Source organism: Megalops cyprinoides, chromosome 5 (genome assembly GCF_013368585.1).
Source record: "Megalops cyprinoides isolate fMegCyp1 chromosome 5, fMegCyp1.pri, whole genome shotgun sequence".
NCBI lineage: Eukaryota > Metazoa > Chordata > Actinopteri > Elopiformes > Megalopidae > Megalops > Megalops cyprinoides.
In genome coordinates this window covers 22,768,882-22,788,443 of record NC_050587.1, presented here as the reverse complement: position 1 = coordinate 22,788,443, position 19,562 = coordinate 22,768,882, and the positions used below count along the sequence as shown (strand labels likewise).

General features: G+C 41.5%; 2 protein-coding genes across 3 annotated transcripts in view; one reads left to right on the top strand and one right to left on the bottom strand.

Moving 5' to 3' along the window:
• niban2a (niban apoptosis regulator 2a) overlaps nucleotides 1–1,019 on the bottom strand; it is a 41,473-nt gene extending 40,454 nt beyond the window's left edge. The window contains exon 1 of the mRNA XM_036529192.1: nucleotides 692–1,019. Coding sequence (XP_036385085.1) covers nucleotides 692–746 — 55 coding nt within the window. The 5' untranslated portion in view covers nucleotides 747–1,019. The remainder of the gene's footprint in view (nucleotides 1–691) is intronic.
• A 3,270-nt stretch (nucleotides 1,020–4,289) lies between these two features.
• Nucleotides 4,290–19,562, top strand: part of stxbp1a (syntaxin binding protein 1a) — a 33,808-nt gene continuing 18,535 nt past the window's right edge. The window contains exons 1-2 of one of the 2 annotated variants that reach the window (XM_036528456.1): nucleotides 4,290–4,487; nucleotides 19,482–19,531. In XM_036528456.1, the coding sequence (XP_036384349.1) occupies nucleotides 4,451–4,487; nucleotides 19,482–19,531 (87 nt within the window). In that variant the 5' untranslated portion in view covers nucleotides 4,290–4,450. The remainder of the gene's footprint in view (nucleotides 4,488–19,481; nucleotides 19,532–19,562) is intronic. The other variant, XM_036528457.1, reaches the window with a different exon arrangement.

Sequence of the window (19,562 nt, the reverse complement as noted above, 5' to 3'; positions counted from 1 at the left end):
AAGTGTCTGCAATGAATGAGATTTCCACAGAAAAGGGGAACTGTTATGCCACGTAGATACAGTAGGCGACTCGAAGGAGATCGCTTTGAAATTCGAACTCCATGGCGAAATCGATGGGGTTGTCTTCAAGTGCAATTTTTGACACAGATAGGACCATTTTTACCCCTCGCTGATAGATCATACGCCACCGACAGCAGCTACCCCACCCATCTACCTTCGGAACAGGGCAATTCCCCCTCACGAGGTGCGCAAAAACGCAATAGCCATAGGTGCAGCGTGACGTTGATGGCTAACTTCCAGAAGTATCGCGACTTTGACATTTTAAACACTGACAGAATGAAAAGTTAATCTCGCCAGAAAGGTAAGCTGATTTCTTCAAACTCTAGCAACTCTGACAGCCGATCGTGTTTGTTTGCACTTCGACACAATGCAGCGCACAACAGTTTTTGCGTCCGTCACATACAATTACAAAATCAATCAAAAGTTCGTGAGGACAGAGAGAAACAAGCTGCACAAACAGATGAGTTCGTGCACCGCACTCCTTTTACTTCCCCCGGCTGTATCGCCACAGTTAAGAGCAGACAAGTTAAGATCACAGAGCACACTGCACACTCGCTCCTGGTTCTTCGGTCGAGACCTCCAGTCGAAGTGGGCAGCCACAGGCAGGGAACAGAAAAAGATCACTGCTTACCTGTAATCATCTCCCGTTTGCTTTCATCTAGGTGTGTGGAGATTACATCCCCCATGGCGACAAGGTAAACTTCAGATCCAGGCAGCCGAAAGTAAGATCCTAGCTAAAACAGTCTCCCCAAGTGAGGGGGGGAAGCAAATGTGTAATCCAGTAACAACAACTAAATAAACGAAGCATAAATAGGATAAATATAAAGACAGACGTATCCCCCTCACCCTCCCCCAAAACGTCTCAAAGTCAAATTGTGCTGGAGAGCCAGATATTTCTAACTCGAAAAAACGGGCGTGATTAAGAGAAGGCGAAAAGGAACGGTAGAGATTCCGCTCGCGTTGAGCTATGAACGCAAACTACAATTTCGTTCCCTGTGCGCGTAAGACACACCCTCTCACTGACTCGTTACTCGTTTTACGTGTTGGCCTCCATCAAACTTTTTTCCTCAGAATGTAGAAGGTGTGGTCACAAGAGGATATTAAAAGGTGCAGAACGAGGGCGACTCCTCCCCAGCTCACCTGCCAGTGTCTTGGACTCGCGAAACAGATCATTACCGGAGCAACTGAATTACACGTCCCTACGTCACTGTATTGTTTATTATCATGTGGAATTTCAAGAAAAATGTTATTACGCCCAGATAATTAATCTTACACATTTTTACGTTCATCGGCCATGTTAGCCCAGTACCTGTGCATGTTTTCAGCATTATTCTGATAACATTATTAAATGTAATTAATGTAAACGTTAATTTATTTCATTAAATTATTACGGTACCATATTCACAAAATGTATGTATCTATTGTCGTTAATTTATGCTTGGCCTAACACATTAACCCGAATTTGAATAACAATAAACTTATCAAGCCTAATGCTATTTAAGTTTTATGTATTTAAGTTTTTTATGTTTAATTGTATCTGCAGGTCTGATTTGGAAGTGCAAAATGTGTTCATGTACTTTGAATGCCACCTTTGGGGCCAGGCGTAATTAATGATTTTAATCATGCAAGTTAGAGAAATTGCAGGCTACACTGTTATTAGAACAACTTAAACCGTTGGTTTAAGTTACACAAATACAGGCTTTTGCAGTTTGTGGCAAAAGACACTGCCCAGAACTAACCATGGACTTAAAATACTTTTTTTCAAACCATGTATGTGGTAGCCTTAGGTGCACGAGCTGAAAGACCCTTTTAACATTTCTACTAAACAAATGACGTATGTGGCATATATGACAATGTCATATTCTAAAAATGATGTGACAGAATGCATATTTATAAGCAGACTTGTTGTAAAGCATTGTCTGTGATTTGGGTGAAACAGTACAGTATGTGACATTTGAGAGGGTGTGTTCCTCTGGATTTGATGCGGTGAAACTGAATGTGGGAGTGCCTCTGACACTAACTTTTGCTAAGGAAGGTTGCTTTGCCAAGACTGCTCTTCAGCAAAGCGCCGACCGACATACTCTGACTTGGTCATCAAATGAAGGTTACGCCCTGACCTTACACCGCAGCAACATCTGCGGCTTGGCTTGACTTCTCTGTGTCTCGCTCCGGTAATGCCACTTCATCGCTCATAGGCTCTGCTGGTCCCCTGTTCTTGCCCATGATCAGTTTACTTTAAAAATGCTTCTTCCTGCTCACTGCTTTGTATAATGTTCTGCTTCCTGTCTGCTTATCCTCTCTCATGTCTTCCGGTACCCGTTGCTCATCCCCCCAAGATCACATCCTACAGATTTATGTTATCTTTATTCCATCTTCTTTCTTGGTCTCACATCCCTGAGTCTTTATCTTTCTGTGAACGTCTCACAGACCTGCCACGTGCCCTGTTACGTCTCTATTATCGTTTATCGCCTCCTGAAGACACACCTCTCTGGCTGATACTTCTGCCATCACCCTGCCCTGTAATTTTGTCTGATACGCAGTCCTAATCCCCTTATTGCACATGAGTTGCCCTGATATCTCATGATTCCACCTCAACGCCCCGTCCCTCAGGTTTCAGTCTGAATTATGGAAATTGTTTGCACATTAATTGTGATTCTGTTTCAAATGCATGGTCGGTGAAGTGAATTCAAATTTATGGTTTCATGATCAATAATTGTTTAATGGCGTCCAATGTTTTTGTTGCTGTTTTATATCATTGGTAGTATAAAACAGTCTAGGTTATGGCATCTGTCATAAATAAATCAATGCTGACCTTTGCACAAACAACTGCTCTGAGATAGAGACAAGGCAGAAATAAACAGCTGTAATGAACCAAGAAAGTAACACAGGAGCACAATATTAAAAGCTAAAAACCTCCTGATCAAAAGTTGCAGAATCACTTGTAATATTCCAGGGCCCTCAAAAACACATCTGTTCAGAATGTTGTTCTCCCACATATTGGACTTGTTCTGCACCAAGTACCTTCAATGCAATCATTCCATCCTTAAGTGTCTCTGATGTCTATTTACTGTAGTTCTGGCTGTTCTGTGTCTATTATTGTAGCTATATTTGTATCTAACATGAGTATGTCAGACATTTCAGCGTAGTAGATATATAAAGCTGTATATATGATATTTGCAATTCTGATGGCAGCTGAATAGCAGATCAACACATTCCCCAGAAAATACTTATCCCTTGACCACATTTTCATTGTCAGATTCAAGCTACAATTGTGGCTCGTTTAACTGTTTTCAAACATTTCCCTTTCATGCCCGTAGAATATACTCGTAACTCCTGAGTGTATACAATGGCAACATCTACTAAAGTGGGGGAAAAAACAAAACAAAACCTGAACTATACTGCCATCGCGTGGATTTATGTGGGTACTGTGTCCCCAGATAACGATTTTCAAGCAATCAACAACCGTGTATCGCCGCTGTTTCTTTCTAGGACCATCACACTCATAAACGTGATAGGTGATAAAACACAAGACAAAATAAATTTCCTGGTGTTCAGTATATAATCTGTATATAATTTGTAAAAATCGAGCATTCAAGTTTCAGAGTTCAATAACGATTATCTTGGCTATTTTAAAAAGGAAAAAAGTCAAAGATCATTCTGTTCTTGATGCGTTTATACTTATGACTCTGTACTAAATATGATACTAATGACTTGTATCTGTGCACACTTGCTATGTGTAATTTCTTTATGTTTAAATCCTTAACTTTGACAAAATACACCCCTCACACCTGGATTTAGGCGGGCAGAACTGATTGTATTGCTGTGGGTGTTGAGAAGCTATGAAGGAGAATGAAAGTTTTGGCAGTTATGAGAATGTTGTGAGGTTGTCTCTTATCTGAGATGATCGAAATCTTATAAACCTTTATCTCCCTCCCTGTGTGTGTGTGCACGAAAAAGACGCTGACTTATATGCTTATTTTGAACTTCATTGACGGCGTTGTTTTGAACGTTTTTAATGTCTTTTACACATCGAGTCATTGCTCTTCAATCTTCAAAAATGCTTGAACAGTGCAAAAACGAAATTTGGGAACCATTCTTTTTTGATGTGACAGGGTTTCCGCAGTGATTGTGGGTTAGAAAACCTGTAACGGAGCATGGTGACGATTATCAGAAGAGGGGGGCGGGGGTTTGTGTAGCGACGCAGTGACGTTGCCTCTCCGGTCGAACCTCCGCAGTCAGCTGCGATGTGAGGTGTACATACTTGCTCTTGCATAGACGGGGTGGGATACAGAAAAGCGAGAGAGGGAGTAAAAAAAAAAAAAAAGAGCGAGAGAGAGAAAGAGAGAGAGGGCGAGAGAGAGAGAGAAACGGTCTGCTACACAGTACCATCATGGCACCCATCGGATTGAAGGCGGTGGTCGGAGAAAGTAAGAATATTATGTTACATTTAACCCTTAGATATTATATTTCATCTTAATTGTATCGATGGATTATGACTGGAGGACACTGCACGTTTTCAGATGCGGATGTGGATGTGTCCGTGTGCGCCTGATAATTCCTACTGGATGCGGCTAATTTCTGTACCGTTGTGCGATAGTGCTGAGCTGTATGGTTGGGGTATACATGGTATTTCTCTCGGGGCTCCCGCGATGAGAATGCGCATTGTAGATTTGGAGAAATCAGTCGAGGAAGATTGCGGTCGTGCCTTGCAGTTTTATTGTCGTTTGCAAATTGCTTTGTGAAGGAGGAAATATTTAAAATTCAGAAACGCCCTTCTTTCCTGTTGGAAATTAAAATACGAATTATGCGGCGGTGTGTTGATAGACAGATATCCAAGACATATCCAAGTTTTGTTGCTTCTCAACATAGTATTAAGTTAATCAAGTTTCATGATAATGCAAAGCACGTTATAGTCCATTTGTTTTCACCAAGGAGTGGTGCCATTATTTGGCATCGTTTGTCCTGTTTCGGCGAAACCTCACCCCAAAGATTTATCACCAGCTGGTTACATTGTGTAAAACACATTCATTTTCGCGTTGAAATGTTAAGAGAGAAATTCGTTTAAAATATCACGGTATCTGTGTTTAAGCATAGCATCCCCTAGATAATGGCGGAGTCTGTATCTCTTCAAACACATACGCACAGAAAAATAATATAGCATTAATAAAACAAAACAGCGTAAGTAGCATAAATACACGCCCAAGCACCGTGAAACCTTCTTTATCGGTCTCCGTTAACGTGAAATACTGCATCTTCGTCGTAAAATGCACCAGCTGTATTTACGCAGTAGTTCTTGTATGGACTGCTGTTTTAATTGCAAGTATTTTTTATTCTGCGCGGTACGGGGGCCCGGTGTAGGTATATGGCTCAGATTATAGTTTTGATAAGATTTACAGGAATAAATGAGAAGCTCATTTAACCATTCACCGCCCGTCACCTTGGGACTTGTGTTTTTCCTGCTTGTTGTATCTTAGAGCCGTAGGACAGTTAAATTAAATCAAATTGTAAATGTCAAATTTTATCTGTGACATCACAATTCTAACTTGAAGATTGATAATACTGTGGAGATATTTCCTCTTTTTTTCTGCGATACAGTTATTTGCCAGTCCTTTTTACGCAAGGAAAAGACGCACAGTATCTTAAATTCTACGGGCGAATGGGTTCCACTTCATACATGTCCTGAACGTTAGGAGAATGTTCACATCTTTGTAACCAATAATTTCAGTGGTCTGAAAACATTTATTTAGTTTCTGACTACCCTGAAATGTACACTTTTGTGATGATGCTAGAGTGGCATTGAACGCACGTTAAGGACACGTTTGTTCATACAGAGTACCGTTTTAGATCTGCGCGCTACACACATTATTTCCCAGCGTGCTGTAGTTACAAGACATGTACGTCGGTGGTGACCGTCCGTGCAGCGCTTGTTTATGGCAAGGTGCAGAGGGCCCTCTTTCAGACGGAACGTCAAAGCAAGGCTCAATGGCTGACATAGCAGAAGGCCTTACTATCATGGGTCTATTTGTGTCTTGTAAGCTCTGTCTTATTAGAAATCATATACAAAACACTGCTCACATGTTCAGGAGATGTTAAACGACATTAAAAATGATTGATTAAAAATGTGTAATGTAATGTAAAATATGCAACGTTTTGAAGTGTTGGGGGATATATTCCTGCCATAAAAATTGAGCCATATTAAGGAATCAAACTCACTGCTTGTGGAAATCTGTAAATGCATATATTTTTGATATTGATAAATTAGAGCGTCCTGCATCCTGGATGCAGGCAAATAATTCTCTTCATATTATATAGCCAGCAAATTATATTATATAGCATGCAAAAATTGGCCAAAAGTTTACCAGCTGGAACAGCTGTGTGTTGCATGGTGCTGGAGTGCTAAAAATGGTTTCATTATCGAGTGTAATGTGAATGGTCTGACCATATTTGTATTAATTACACAGCAAACAGAGGAAATAGCCTGTCAGCCATGGTTTTGTTTGTTCATAGCAGGTGTGTGTGCTCCTCTGTGTTTGTGTGTGTGTAAAGGGTAGCATATGCAGCATTATTTTAGCTCGTAGCTCGGACCTAGCCCTGACTGTAACCATTAGGAGTGCTCTATAGTCTTATACAGTGCATTTGGAAATCTTATGTTGGTATGGCGTTTTTTTTTTTTTTTCTTGTAGTATGTCGGGTGCTTACCAGTCAGTTTATAACAGGTCAGAAATTTTCTTCAGAGTCACGTTTGGTGTCAAGTTTCTGGAGGAGGGTAGAAAAGGAATACTGCCAACTAATGAAAAATGACCGTTCAACAAAATAGTGTTCCAGAGCCAGATTCTAGCAAGAAGCCGTGACAGAGATGCAATGGCATCGTCAGTAGAAAGGGAAAAATGCTTTTGGCTTGCACAGTTTGAGCTGATTAATATTGCGCTGACCATAATTATCCTTACTGTCACGTGATGTTTTCTTTGTTGTCTATGGCTCTTTTCAGTGTTTCACAATCAGGTGTATGATGCTCTAGATGGGGTCCACTGTATTAGATGTTGTATGCTCGCAAGGCCGCTGGGGAAGAGGTGCATCATGGGAGCAGAGCCTGCAAGCAGACCAGCCCCCAGGAGCAATGGAAGAGTTCTGTGGGCTTGACTGCAAATGAACTTTGACACACGTCAGGGAACGGGGCCGTTCTCTGTGTGATCCATGCTGTGGCATTAACCCAGCTCTGTCCTTTTTATTCCTGTACTGTTTGCAGCTTCAGAGTTCCACATGAAATTGGCCTGAATGTGTTTTTTTTTGTCTTGCTAAGTTATTGATATGTTCAAGGGACTTACTGGTTTGCATGTGCACATTATTATTAGGTGATAGCAGGAAGTGTAGAAGGATGTTCAGTGCATGCTTACACACATACACACGCATCTACAAACATACATGCACACAAACATACACACGCACTAAAACAAGTATATTTATATATTCATGTATTTATTTACACACATTCTCAATCGTACACACACACACACACACACACACACACACACACAGACTGTGAATGATCCCTTAAAATTCATGTGTGGGCCGTAGTTCTTCAGGCTGAGACCAGTATAGATGAAATGTCCTTTTGTTGAGCATAATTATTCACCACCAGTTCACGAGCACCCACTATGTGCGGGATATGATTCCTTTACTCATTATAATACAATGAATAATACATACCATCGCAGTAAACATTTCAGGTCACATTTTGAAGCAAATTTTACGTCACATTCACAAGGCAGTTTGTTGCAGGAATTTAATCATCTCATACACTGCTCTCTGTCTCTTAGAGAATGAGATCTGCATGCAATGGTCATAAAAGTACCCTGCAATCCTGGTAACTCAATGAACTCAGCTGTTTCAAAAATTACATAGGCTTCCGTGTGCGCGTGGGTGTGTGTGTGCGTGCCTGTGTGTGTTGATTTGTCTGCGGTATCTTGAGCGGGTTTGAAAGATTTATTGGCCATCACCCTCCCAATTTCAGTTGAGAGCCAGTGTAGAAAAGGGCACATTGTTCTGACAGATGTTTCTACCTACGCAGTGAAGTGGCCAATCAGGTGCAAGGTTTAGTACGCAGTGGTGCACAGTGCCAGCTGAGAGTTTGATTTAATCTGTCCCTCTTGATGTGAGGTCTGCAGTTCGGCATTTGACTCCCCATACAATCCATGCAACAGGCCTGCAGTTCTCATCAGTCGAGGGAATGCACATGATCAATAAATAAATAATCATTGATAAATAAATTAAATATAAATAAGTAAATATATAAATAAATATCAGCAGGGAGCTCCAGACCCGTGGCCATCAGTAGATGAAATGGCAATTACAAACCATTGTAGTATTGGGCTTGCAGCCCTGCGTGTGGATCAGATTTGTAAGGCATCTGATCCAGTGCGGGTCCAGTGGGAAGCAATAGGAAAAGCAGCCGGATCAAGTTAACAAACAGATTAATTCAGAGGCCGTGTGTGACCGGCCGGATTCAGAGGCCGTTTGTGACCAGCATGCAGCAGTCCAGAGGAGCAGAAGAGGTGGCTCTGGGACAGGCGTGTGACATTACTGTCTGTGGAGTTCAAAACCAAGCTAGCTCAGCTGGAAACACCTTTTGACTGTACTGCCATCAGTTGACTGCCCAGTGGCACAACACCAAAAAAAAACTGTAACAAATGTAAATTGCTCTGGATAAGAGCATCTGCTAAATGCCAATAATGTAATGCAATAATGAGTGTTAAGGTTTTTACCTGAATGCTGGGTGTGTTTTATTGTTGGGACACAGATGGGGTCAGAGGGGTGGCTGGTTTAAGGGGGTCAGCTCTGTCCAGCTGAATGCCATGGGAGGGAGCCTCCACGACAAGGCAGAGCCACGCCCGTTCCCCCTCCCACAGCTCCTGCCAGCAGTGGCATCCAGCTGCAGTTGGCTCAGGGAGCCAGTCTCCATGCTGACCTTGGAGATGAACGCTGCAATGATTCCCCTGACTCATCTGTGTGTTTCCACCTAACAGCCCTAGGCTGATGTTTATAAACACTAAGCAGAGAGCCTTTTCCGTACAACAGGACCCAGACACGACACGCCATAGACTTTGATTAAATTTTCCCTTTCACCAGTGTCCAAGCTGAAGTTCACAGAAGCTGGACTGAATTGACATCTTAATGCCCCCAACATCTCGCCTTTGACAACATACTGCTGCAACAGACCTGGGAGTGCTTGCTCCTTTCAAACAGCATACTGAAAGGCATCAATCCTTCATCCAAATGTTTTTATTATGAATATATGAAATGATGGTGGGCAGGAAAATGCCAGTATTGCTCAGGCAAAGCAGTCATTTCAAGGCATCCCAGTAAGATCTTTTCTTACACAAAGGATGGCATCGGCATAAGTTTTTCAGGACGATTCCCGCAGAAAGCCTCTCTTAAATTTTTGGCAATTTTGAAAGGGGAATGATCCAGAGAACGCCGCTGAACAGTAGCTGCATAAACAGAACATGTGGCGTTTCTCAGTGATGCTCTGGCCTTTGTTCAAAGCTGTTTGTGTGAACATTACAATTACCAGTAATCTGTCGTGCAGAAACCGTGCCACCACCGGATACCGATGCCTTGAGGCTGCACATCACAAGAGAGCAGTGCTTTACTCTGGCGAGAAAAGGTTTTATGGAGTGCACAAGGGCAGGGAGGATTAAAGGGTCAATGAGAGTGCTTTGGAAAGAGCTGGAAGACCAAGCAGGATGAGCAGAGGGAAGAGAGTGAGAGAGAGGAGTGAATGTAACTGATGGGGTTGGGGAAGAGGAGGGTTACATGAGTACCGCCGCGCTTGTTGCGGTTACGCTAATTCATGATGAAGTGCTTCCTGTAGTAGAGGGTGATTCACAGGCTCACTGCTGTTGGATTCAGTCGTATCTACATTTTCAAGTCTGATGCTGATTGATGAGCCCTCCTCTGCTCCAGCCCTTCCTCTAACCACCCCCCCTCCCAAAAAACCATGTGCCGAATCGCCATAGAATGAACGGCACACTCCGACCCACGTTAGCAACTCTCAGTGGCATTTCCTTTGGAGTAATAAGCACTTGTTTTCCACGCTTGCCTTGACATTTCGGAATTGTATTACTGTTGTACAGTGACACCTTAGAAATAATTCCTGCGCGGCAAAAAAAGGCGCACCTCTCGGTGTGAAAATGAGCGAGTGTCAGAGAGAAGATCTTTAGCCTGGTACTTGTGTAACATCAGGATAATGCATCATAACCGGTGTACTAACTCACACCTTCACAGAGTGGATGAGGTTTACAATCTTACCCACAAAGCAGCAGCAGAACCAGTGACTCAGTGCTGTGTTTGTAGTGGAAGCTTTCCTTAATGTGACAGCATATATGGCTATCTCTGTACATAATTACTGTCCAGCAGTTCAGAATACCGCCCATGGAAATCATGCACCATGACCTCAAAAGCCAACTTTGTTCTTTGAGGAAAACAATGCCTTGGGAAAATGATAAAACATGCCCAGAATATCTCATTCAGCTTTGTGAGAACCATCTACTTGGTGTGTGCTTGTTGCTTGCATTTTAACACGTAGGTTCATTTTGTGATGTTTACAGACTTACCCTATAAAAATGTCTAACTGATTTCAAGCTCCAAGTAGAAATATGCTCTGATGATAACTGCTCTCATTACGATGGATGTCTAGTTGGTTTGTTTCAGGTAACATTCTTCAGATTTACTTCAGTAGTCAAGGAGGAGATTAAACTTAGACATAAAGGGCTTGAATCTGTGCATGTTGTATACCAGCCTCGGGCGTAGTCCTGTTGAGATGGCGCTACCTTGTTTTCTTCCTCTCCAGCCGTTTCATGGCTTTACTGCCATGCAGTCAAACTGTGCTGTTCAGCGGGTGCGGTAAACAAATGTGGGGGCTGTTGGCCTGTGCAGACATCGCACCTTGCATTGAACAAAAGATGCCACTGAGCAGTAGTGGCATATAGAGAGAATGCTGCTATTCAAAGCTGGCTAAGTGAATGTTACAATTATGAGTTAGTTTTTTTTCTAGCCCCATTTATGCCGATGCTTTATGCAAGACTGCACTTTTTTACTTGTCTGTGTAGATTTTTATAGAGAGCAAGGAAAGTTGTAGCCGTCTCAGGCAGCAGAGAGGATGAGTTTGGAGGAAGCACTGCCTGTGTAAATAGTGTGCCTTATGTAAAACATGGCCTTGAGGAAGGGCCTTTGTACGGTGCGTGTCATCGGTACAGTGAGACAGTGACGCGCATCTTTTCCTGTTCCTCTGCTTGTTTTTCTTAAAAGAGAATGGTTCCAGGAGCATTAAAAAAACATTAATCGGGAGCGGAAAAACAGGGGTAAGCCTTTGTCTTGTTGTAAGAGGACACACAGCATATGCTCTTGTCAAACAAATGGACTGGAGCTTTTATATATCTTATCATCACAGTATTATGAAACTACCCAGAGCGTTTTGCTTTAAGCTGAGTGATAAAGCGCCTCATAGACAGCACACCATACTTCTATTTTTTAATGTAATATACTGTATCTTAAAATACAAAATAAAAATATGAATGATACCCAGAACTCTCATACATTCAAAATAAATTATTTTGTGCATTTAATTCATATAATGTAACGTATGAGTAATACATGATACTTTTTACTCATGTTGAAAATATGTATGTATGTATTTTTTTAAAACGAATATGTTGAAAGCATTTTTGTGGAAATTTGTGGACATACTGCATATTATCGTACATTTATTTTCTCTTGTTAGACAACACAAGTTATTAGCAAAAAGGGGTAAGAGGTAATAGAGGTAAGGACATTATATAGTTTTAGCAAGCCAATGGGAGACAGTCAGCAATGCAGTGAAAAACTTAAATTGAAGGAGCTCCTGCATGCCTTCATATGAAATGCGTTCTAACAACCCCTGAAGATTTTAAGAGAAAATCACATTTGTGTGGGAGGTGCAAAGGTACCGCTTATTTTCTAGCTCCCAGATGAAAATTAGAGGCCCCATTACAGTGACAGGAAGTAGCTATCTGGCTCAAGACCTGGTGACCTTTGACCCCATCAGGGAGGATGCAGGACCCCCCTGTGCATCAGAAGTATGGCTCAGATGGCCCGAGCTTCCTGGGTAGAGCTCTCTTTCATTATTTATCTTTCAGCTGGTTTCCCGTGTTTTGCACCGGGAGAGGGAAATGAGCAGTTATGTAAAGAGACGGGTGGCTGTGTTTGAGTGCAGACTCAGCGCTCTGTTTTTGGGATGCCCTTGGTTTGTGTGGGACAGTACAATGCACTGTAACACCCAGCCTTCCCAGAGCCCCCTGCTGCTAAAGTGAAGATCAGCTAATGGCCAATGTTCAGTATGGGGTGAAGCTTGTCTATTTAATTGTCTGTCAGTGGTATTACTAATGGTTTTATGTGCTAGGTATCAGAGGGAATGTATAACTCACATTAGGCACACATGTTATATAATGAAATAACGCATACACGATTTTGGGATGTTGATTATATAATTTGGGGTACATTTTAATAAGTGATAACTCATAACTGCTTGTGATATACACAAGTGACTCTGATTATTACGTAAGTGGTGCATCACCTCATTATTGGGTGAAGACAATGAGATGATTTAACCTGCTGAATGTCAAGCCCAGTGAATATCAAGACAGAAAAACAGAAAGGGACAGATATTTCCTGCTTACTGTATCAAGAGAACAGTGCCCTAATGGTTGAGGTATACTGGAGGCTGAACTTTGGTAATGGTAGTAGTGGGGTAAAAGGGTTAAAAATCAACCATTTTGAAAACAGAAAAGAAGTGACTTGTTTCAAGTCCTAAATTGTTTAGGCAGACACATATACAGCAAGTGTTCTTTGGTATGGAGCTTGTGTTCAGTTCCAGATGTACACAGCCACAGACAGCACCTTTATGATTGGGACCACAGATTGAGAAGGCTTCCTGTCTTTTGCTGAGGTTGTGTTTGTCCTTTTCCCGTTGTCCCCTCACTCTGAGCTATGGAGCGTTTTATTTAATGGCAGTACTGCACTGCAGGGGAAAGAGATGCCAGAACAATCTAGAATGTTTTCTAGAACATTCCATTTACTCTTCCCAATCCAACAAACACTGCTATCACTATATGTGTAGTGTGGTATATGGTGTAATGGTGAAACAGCTGGATTTGTAACCCAAAGGTTACAGGTTTGAAACATAGACAAGCATTGCCTTTGTCCCCTAGAGCAGCGTCCTTAACTCACATGTGCTGCTTCTATAAATATCCAGCTGTGTAAATAGAGAAAATGTAAAAATTTAAGGTGTCTTCAGTTGACCAAGATAAGGATGCCTGCCAATTAAATTAGTGATGTAATATTAAATAAATAGGACCTGGGCAATAAAGGTGAGATATCTTATTATGACTAGATATTCAGTTCCTATGTCTGCCGTTTCTAGGACGTTCTAGTTAGCAACAACTGGTTTTGGCTCTCTCTGCATTCCTGTGGATATTATGTATTAGACCATGCCCCTTTCAAGAATGTTTATAACAAACCAGCATATCAGAACACTTGTAACCTCAATAACAGCAGAGATAGAATTTTCAATGTGAAATGAACCAAGTTGCCTGTCTGGTCTACACATTAATAATCTGTAGTTTTACTTTTTCTGTCTTGATATCAGTGATGCTGAGATAAACCTTTACATTAGAAAACAAGACCCCAATTGACATACACCACCTTTGTGTTTTCCTGAATGTGACTTTGCGAGCACATCCCCTTCCACAGCTGCATATTCCTGTTTTGGCTTTCAGAGACGCGTCAGGGGTTTGCAGTGTGTAATCACGGACAGGAAGTCTGATTGTGTTGACAAAGCTTCTTCATGGCTGAGCGGGGCACTTGTCCTCACTAACACATCAGGCAGGAAGTGTGGCGCTTAGTCCCAAGTCACCGGCAGGAATCTGAACAGTCTAATAAGACATGAAGCTTTGAGGTGAGATTGAGAACTACAGGGACCATATGTCAGTACATAGTCCCCTGAACACTCCTCTTCTTCTGCCTTCTGTAAATCAGCAGTCTCATAAGACAGGACTCTTCCATGTCAGACCACCTCTCCGCTCTCCTTTTTCTCCTAGCAATAGTATGCTCCAGCCTCTGAGGGTTCAGCCTTGCCCGTGATGAACCTGTGGGACGCGTGCCGTTCTTGTTGTGATACAAACGGCAGAGAGACGCGCCGCCCCAGTAGACTACAGAGGCAGGATATTATCAGACCCTCTGGGGGAAAGAGGGAGCTGTGTCTGTATTGTTTGGCTCTTATGTCATCCACGTGGAGGTAATGCCAGTTAATCCTGTTGAGTAATTGGACATACCACTCAAAGACATACAGAGTGGTGTATACAGGGAGGCTTATTAATCCTCTGCTTTCTCTGAGCTTGTTGTTGCCATTCAGCATTTGGACGTCTGCCTCTGTGTCAGTCTGTTGCCCCCAAGCAATAACGGCTAACAAACAACAGGGGAGGGCTGTCAGTATTGAAGCCACATGGTCACATGCGCATGATGAGGACATATTATCATTATTTCATGGTAAAATGAAGAAATTCCTACAAGAGGTGCTAAACCCAGTCAGCTCCTTAATGCCTAGAAGGGATGCTGGGCTCAAATGAAAATGATTAACAAGTGAGAGATGTGCAATCCTTAGACTTCTAAAGTCTTAGCGGGGTGCAAAAAAACTGAAGGATAAACATATGAGGCAAACATATGATACGAGGCGTGTAAGAGGCTTAATGCCTGTTTCAGAATGGCCGGTGTAGATGTACTGTATATGTTTTTTTATTATATTTTTTTTTTATTTATATTTGTTTTTGGTATTATATTGCATTTTGATGCATTTTATTGTGGACAGAATAATAAGGGTTTTGTGTTTTTAAATGTGTATGTTTTATTGCACATTCATCTGTTTTTGTTGCAGAATAATTTAGAATATGTATGGTTTTTATTGTTCACAGAATATTGCTGTGAGCAAGAGAAACCCATAAATCTGCATTTTTATTCGTGCGTAAGGCTTTCCCTTGTCGTTGGAGAGTGCAAGAGAGTGCCATATTCTGAATGTTTGGAAGAAAAGAAAGAGAAGCATGGTGTTAGAGGCACTGCTGAACACAAATGCTCTTTTGTGTGTGAGCGGCGTCTATGGATCTCTCTCTCAACCCAACATTTTTGCATGTGAGCAAAGTCCCTGTCAATCTAATGAGAAACAGCAGCAGCCTCCACTCTTGTCTTTGGTCTTTCGCCCATCAACATGGGTGGCTGTGGAATCTTAGAGGTTTCTCACTGTTGGAAGTCCAGCGGTTCTTTCTGTATGCAGCCAGCCTGTCTAACACCAGAGGTTTCCCTTTGATAAAACACACTGTTAGAGCTCTGATCAGTAAAAGATCTGCTAAAGATGTCGGGATGCTTATTGTAAAGAGCAGTAGATGGAGGGGATTCCATCATGGCCTGGCCAAAATCCCATCTGGCTCTCTCAATCTGACCACCTAATTGTCCCCCAGTTAAATTGCCAAAACAAATCCCTCCATCTCCGCCACTGCTGATATGTGGTGAGTGTTCTGGCACAAAATGGATGCCGTGCATCTTTCAGGTGGAGGCTACACATCTGACGTGGTTTAGGCAAATCACTTAGTATTACCATCATGGTTATCATGAATTTATATTGTAAATTACTGTTACTTTTCTTATGGACAAATTTTACTTGTGTGTTCTTTTGCTTTTTTCCTGTCACTTTACTATGCGCAATAGAATTTCATACTGATAGACTTAAAAACTGAGTGAAAGAGAAAGAGACAGATATTTGATATTGCAGTCAGCGGTTGTGTATTCATTTTTGGGAACATGAATGCAGAGTATTTTCTGTCGTGTAAACAATGCAAACCCAACTGAATGAAATTAAATTAAATCAAAAACTGAAAAAGGAAGTGACCATCCATAGTCTTCGCCACACACATCATTATCACATCATTTTTCAATGGAAAGAGCCAAAAGAATAAAGTAGCTGGTGTAACCATACCCCTCGCCCTTATTGGAGCCATTTTCACCAATGAATTTATATGCTTCAGTATTTCCAAGATTCCTGCATCTTCCAGGTGGTCCTAAAGAAAAGGGATGTATGCATGTGCTCTCACATATCTTATGCACACATGCAGTTATGAGAACAAATCACATCCACTGTATGAGCTCAGAAAAACTCATAATAAATGTCTGCCTTGGTCTGTACTCACCATGCAGTCTCAAGAGCTTCAGTGTACACTGCAGTTTAGCTGTAATCCATCAACAAACTTGATTTTCCTGCTCTAGAGATGTGAGCCGCTGAATATGTCACAGTGATGCCTCATGTTAACGTTTGCCTGTATTACGAATAAGACAAACTGAAACACCGAAGCCAGATGGCTGACAAGTTGAGCTGCCTACAGGTGAGTTCCGCAGCATGGTCAGATGCAGTTGGGAGGCGACCCCCGGCAGAGACGTGTATACGAGAGCGGCACGTCTCCTTTCTGCCGCCGTCCTATGCTTCGCTGAGCCAGCAGCCTTCAGAAATGCCACAGATAGATGCTTTTCCAAGGTATCTCATTGGAACAAGTTCTGTTTTTGGCAACATTTATGCCTTTCTGGCCAATTTTTAAATTGGTCCTTTATTCAGAAACAGTATTTTCATTCCGCCGTCATTTCAGCCACCTGCTTGGTTAGGAATAAACGGGCAAGTAAGTTGCAGATCCTGAACAGGCTAATGACGTTACGAGTGTAAACCCAACTTTACATAGCTGTGGAACCTGCTCCTTTCTCTGTGCGGTGATTTGTTGTCATTCACATTTCCATAAGTACAGTGCCACCAGTTGTTTTAATTTGCACGTCGTTTAGAAAATACAGATGTTATAAAACCCTTGGTTTCAAACAAGGGTCTTTTAAGGACACCAAACTGGTTTCAGTTCAGTTACCTTGGAAATAAAGCCTCTAATAGAGTCAAAACATGCAGTGTTAACTACTTACAAGTTTTATGCTAAATCTGACTTACAGATTGCATGTTTAACCAAGAGAGGATCTCTGTTCTTGCTGTCTTTCTAGGCTAGGACTCTGGCTTACAGAAAGGTTGAAAAACGCTGCTGTAACACGCTGCACACACAAATATTAACTATCCAGATCTTTAAAATGTTGTATCATAGCAAACAGATGAAATCCTTAAAATTAATAGGGAAATTCAAAATGCCCTTTAACAGAATTGATTGAGGGAGGGGGTTTGAGTCCTATGACCTTTCACCTCAGGGTCATAAAATCAGCTCTGAATAATGACCATTTATCACTGTTTAAGTACTGCTGCAGGGGCTGATTCTAAATACAGGGAGGGATTACACAGGAACGTATTGGCGAAACAAACATGGGCGGCAGCAAATAGCGCAAACAGATGGGCTGTGTTGTGTGAGCCGGAGGCCATATGCTCCATTTCTCTCCTAGCTCACGGCTAGGTCTCTCTCCTCAGAGTTCTGCCTTCACCACATCCAGCCAATCTCATACACACACACACACACACAGTAAATATCATCCTCTTACCACTTAATACAGCACGGAATGCTCGCCAACATGCTAATGTTCTCCCTGTGCTGTTTTAATTTTTTTTTTTTTTGAGAGACATCGTGGGAGTGTGGAGTCATATATAGAACCATAGAGACAACTGGCTCTTTTACAGCATCCTGGCGACAAAGACAGGCTGAGTCATTAAGAAAGATACACAGTCATTACATAAGGCACCTATGCTGTCTACCTTTGTAAAATAGCAAAACATTTTAAAAATGTACAATCAGAAATGTAAGCAATATGCATCTCTATATTAAATATAGCGTAGAGTATATTATAAAATTACGTATATATTAAAATTGAACTCAATATTTACGTAAAATTTTATTTATGATCTTAGTAACAGTAGATGTATTTTGCCATATAAACAGTATATGATTTGAGTGTTTATGTTTTCAGTTTCATGGTTGACCATGTTTTGACAGGTACAACCTTTCAGGAAAGAGTCTTGCACTGGGGAAAGGATCTGTAACAAAAGAGACTGTAACATTTTACCAGAAAATTCCGAAGGCTGAAGGATATTCAGATGAGTTTTACTGACAGTTACTACATTGTTTTGTCATGGCCAAAAGGAAAATGGAGAGAAAAAGATTGGGGGGGAGAGAACAAAGGCACACGGCAGGTTTACGCCTATAGAGAAAACCGGTTTAACAGGTGCGGGCAATTGCAATTGAAAGGCCTGTCAAGGAATATCCCTCTGAAATCATAGCTGAAAACTTCAGTATGAACCACCTACACTGTGCCTGGTCTTCTTAAAGTAGTGTACGACCCCCTTTGAGTCTCATTGGAGCTTTCTGTTGCTTGCTGTGTCCCCGCCTTTGGCTGTTAATCCTCCAGAAGCTCTTCTCCTACGGTTGTACATGTGGCTCACAGCTCAGGTACAGAGAAGGTGTTGAGAAGTTTTCTGACAGGGATGACATTTGGGTCTTAGTGAGCGGAAAGTGGGGAGTGGGCATGGGAGGGGAGAGGGTTTTGGGTCGAGGTAGCGTGGCTGGTTAAGTCTACCTGTGAGTTATTGAGGGGGAGATGCTAAACAATGTCCCTTTTAGCAGCCTCATACACTGTGACTCATGACTAACACTGTCAACTCTGCACCTGAATGGTGGCCTCGTTTGTCACCAATGTGCTGATAATAATTTAATCAGAAGCCATTAGCTAGTGTAAGAATGATGTGAGTTCCGCCAAGAGGCCTTGCGATCAAAACAGTTTTATTTTGCATAATGAGAGAAGGTGACGCTTAACTTTGCAGTGGTCTTGTGCCTGTGTTATTACATATATTCACACTATTTAAATATTATGTGAGTAGACATTGTGTTAAAGAGTTTTCCATACAATAAGTGCATAAGGCTTACCTATTGCCTCCATATGAACTGCACAGGTACTGGGGCACTCTGAGGTAGAATGTGACATAGCAGAAAGAAATGAACACATTTACTTTCCTCACTTCTTGTAATACATAGATATATATTTTTACAACATTATTTAACTTACATTATTAGTGTTAGAATACTGTCTCAGAGTTGAATCCCTGTTTCTGGATTAAAAATGAATGATTGTAATTACTTTTAATGTTTTTGATTAGGGATTTAAAAATTGTTTTGTCATTTTACAGAACATACATGAGTTTAGAATGGAGTAACTTTAAATATTTTTTTTTTGCCACAGTCACAAACAGTTTTTAATGAGTGTTAAGTGCTCACACAGGCTCAGTGACATTGTATGTGCTGTTATGTTGTTTTACTGAGTGATTCAGCAGACATGCTTTCACACTTTGGTTTTGACTCAGATGTCCTCATCTTTCACAGAGATTATGAATGATGTCATCAAGAAGGTGAAAAAGAAGGGGGAATGGAAGGTAAGATGAGTGTGTGTGTGTGTGTGTGTGT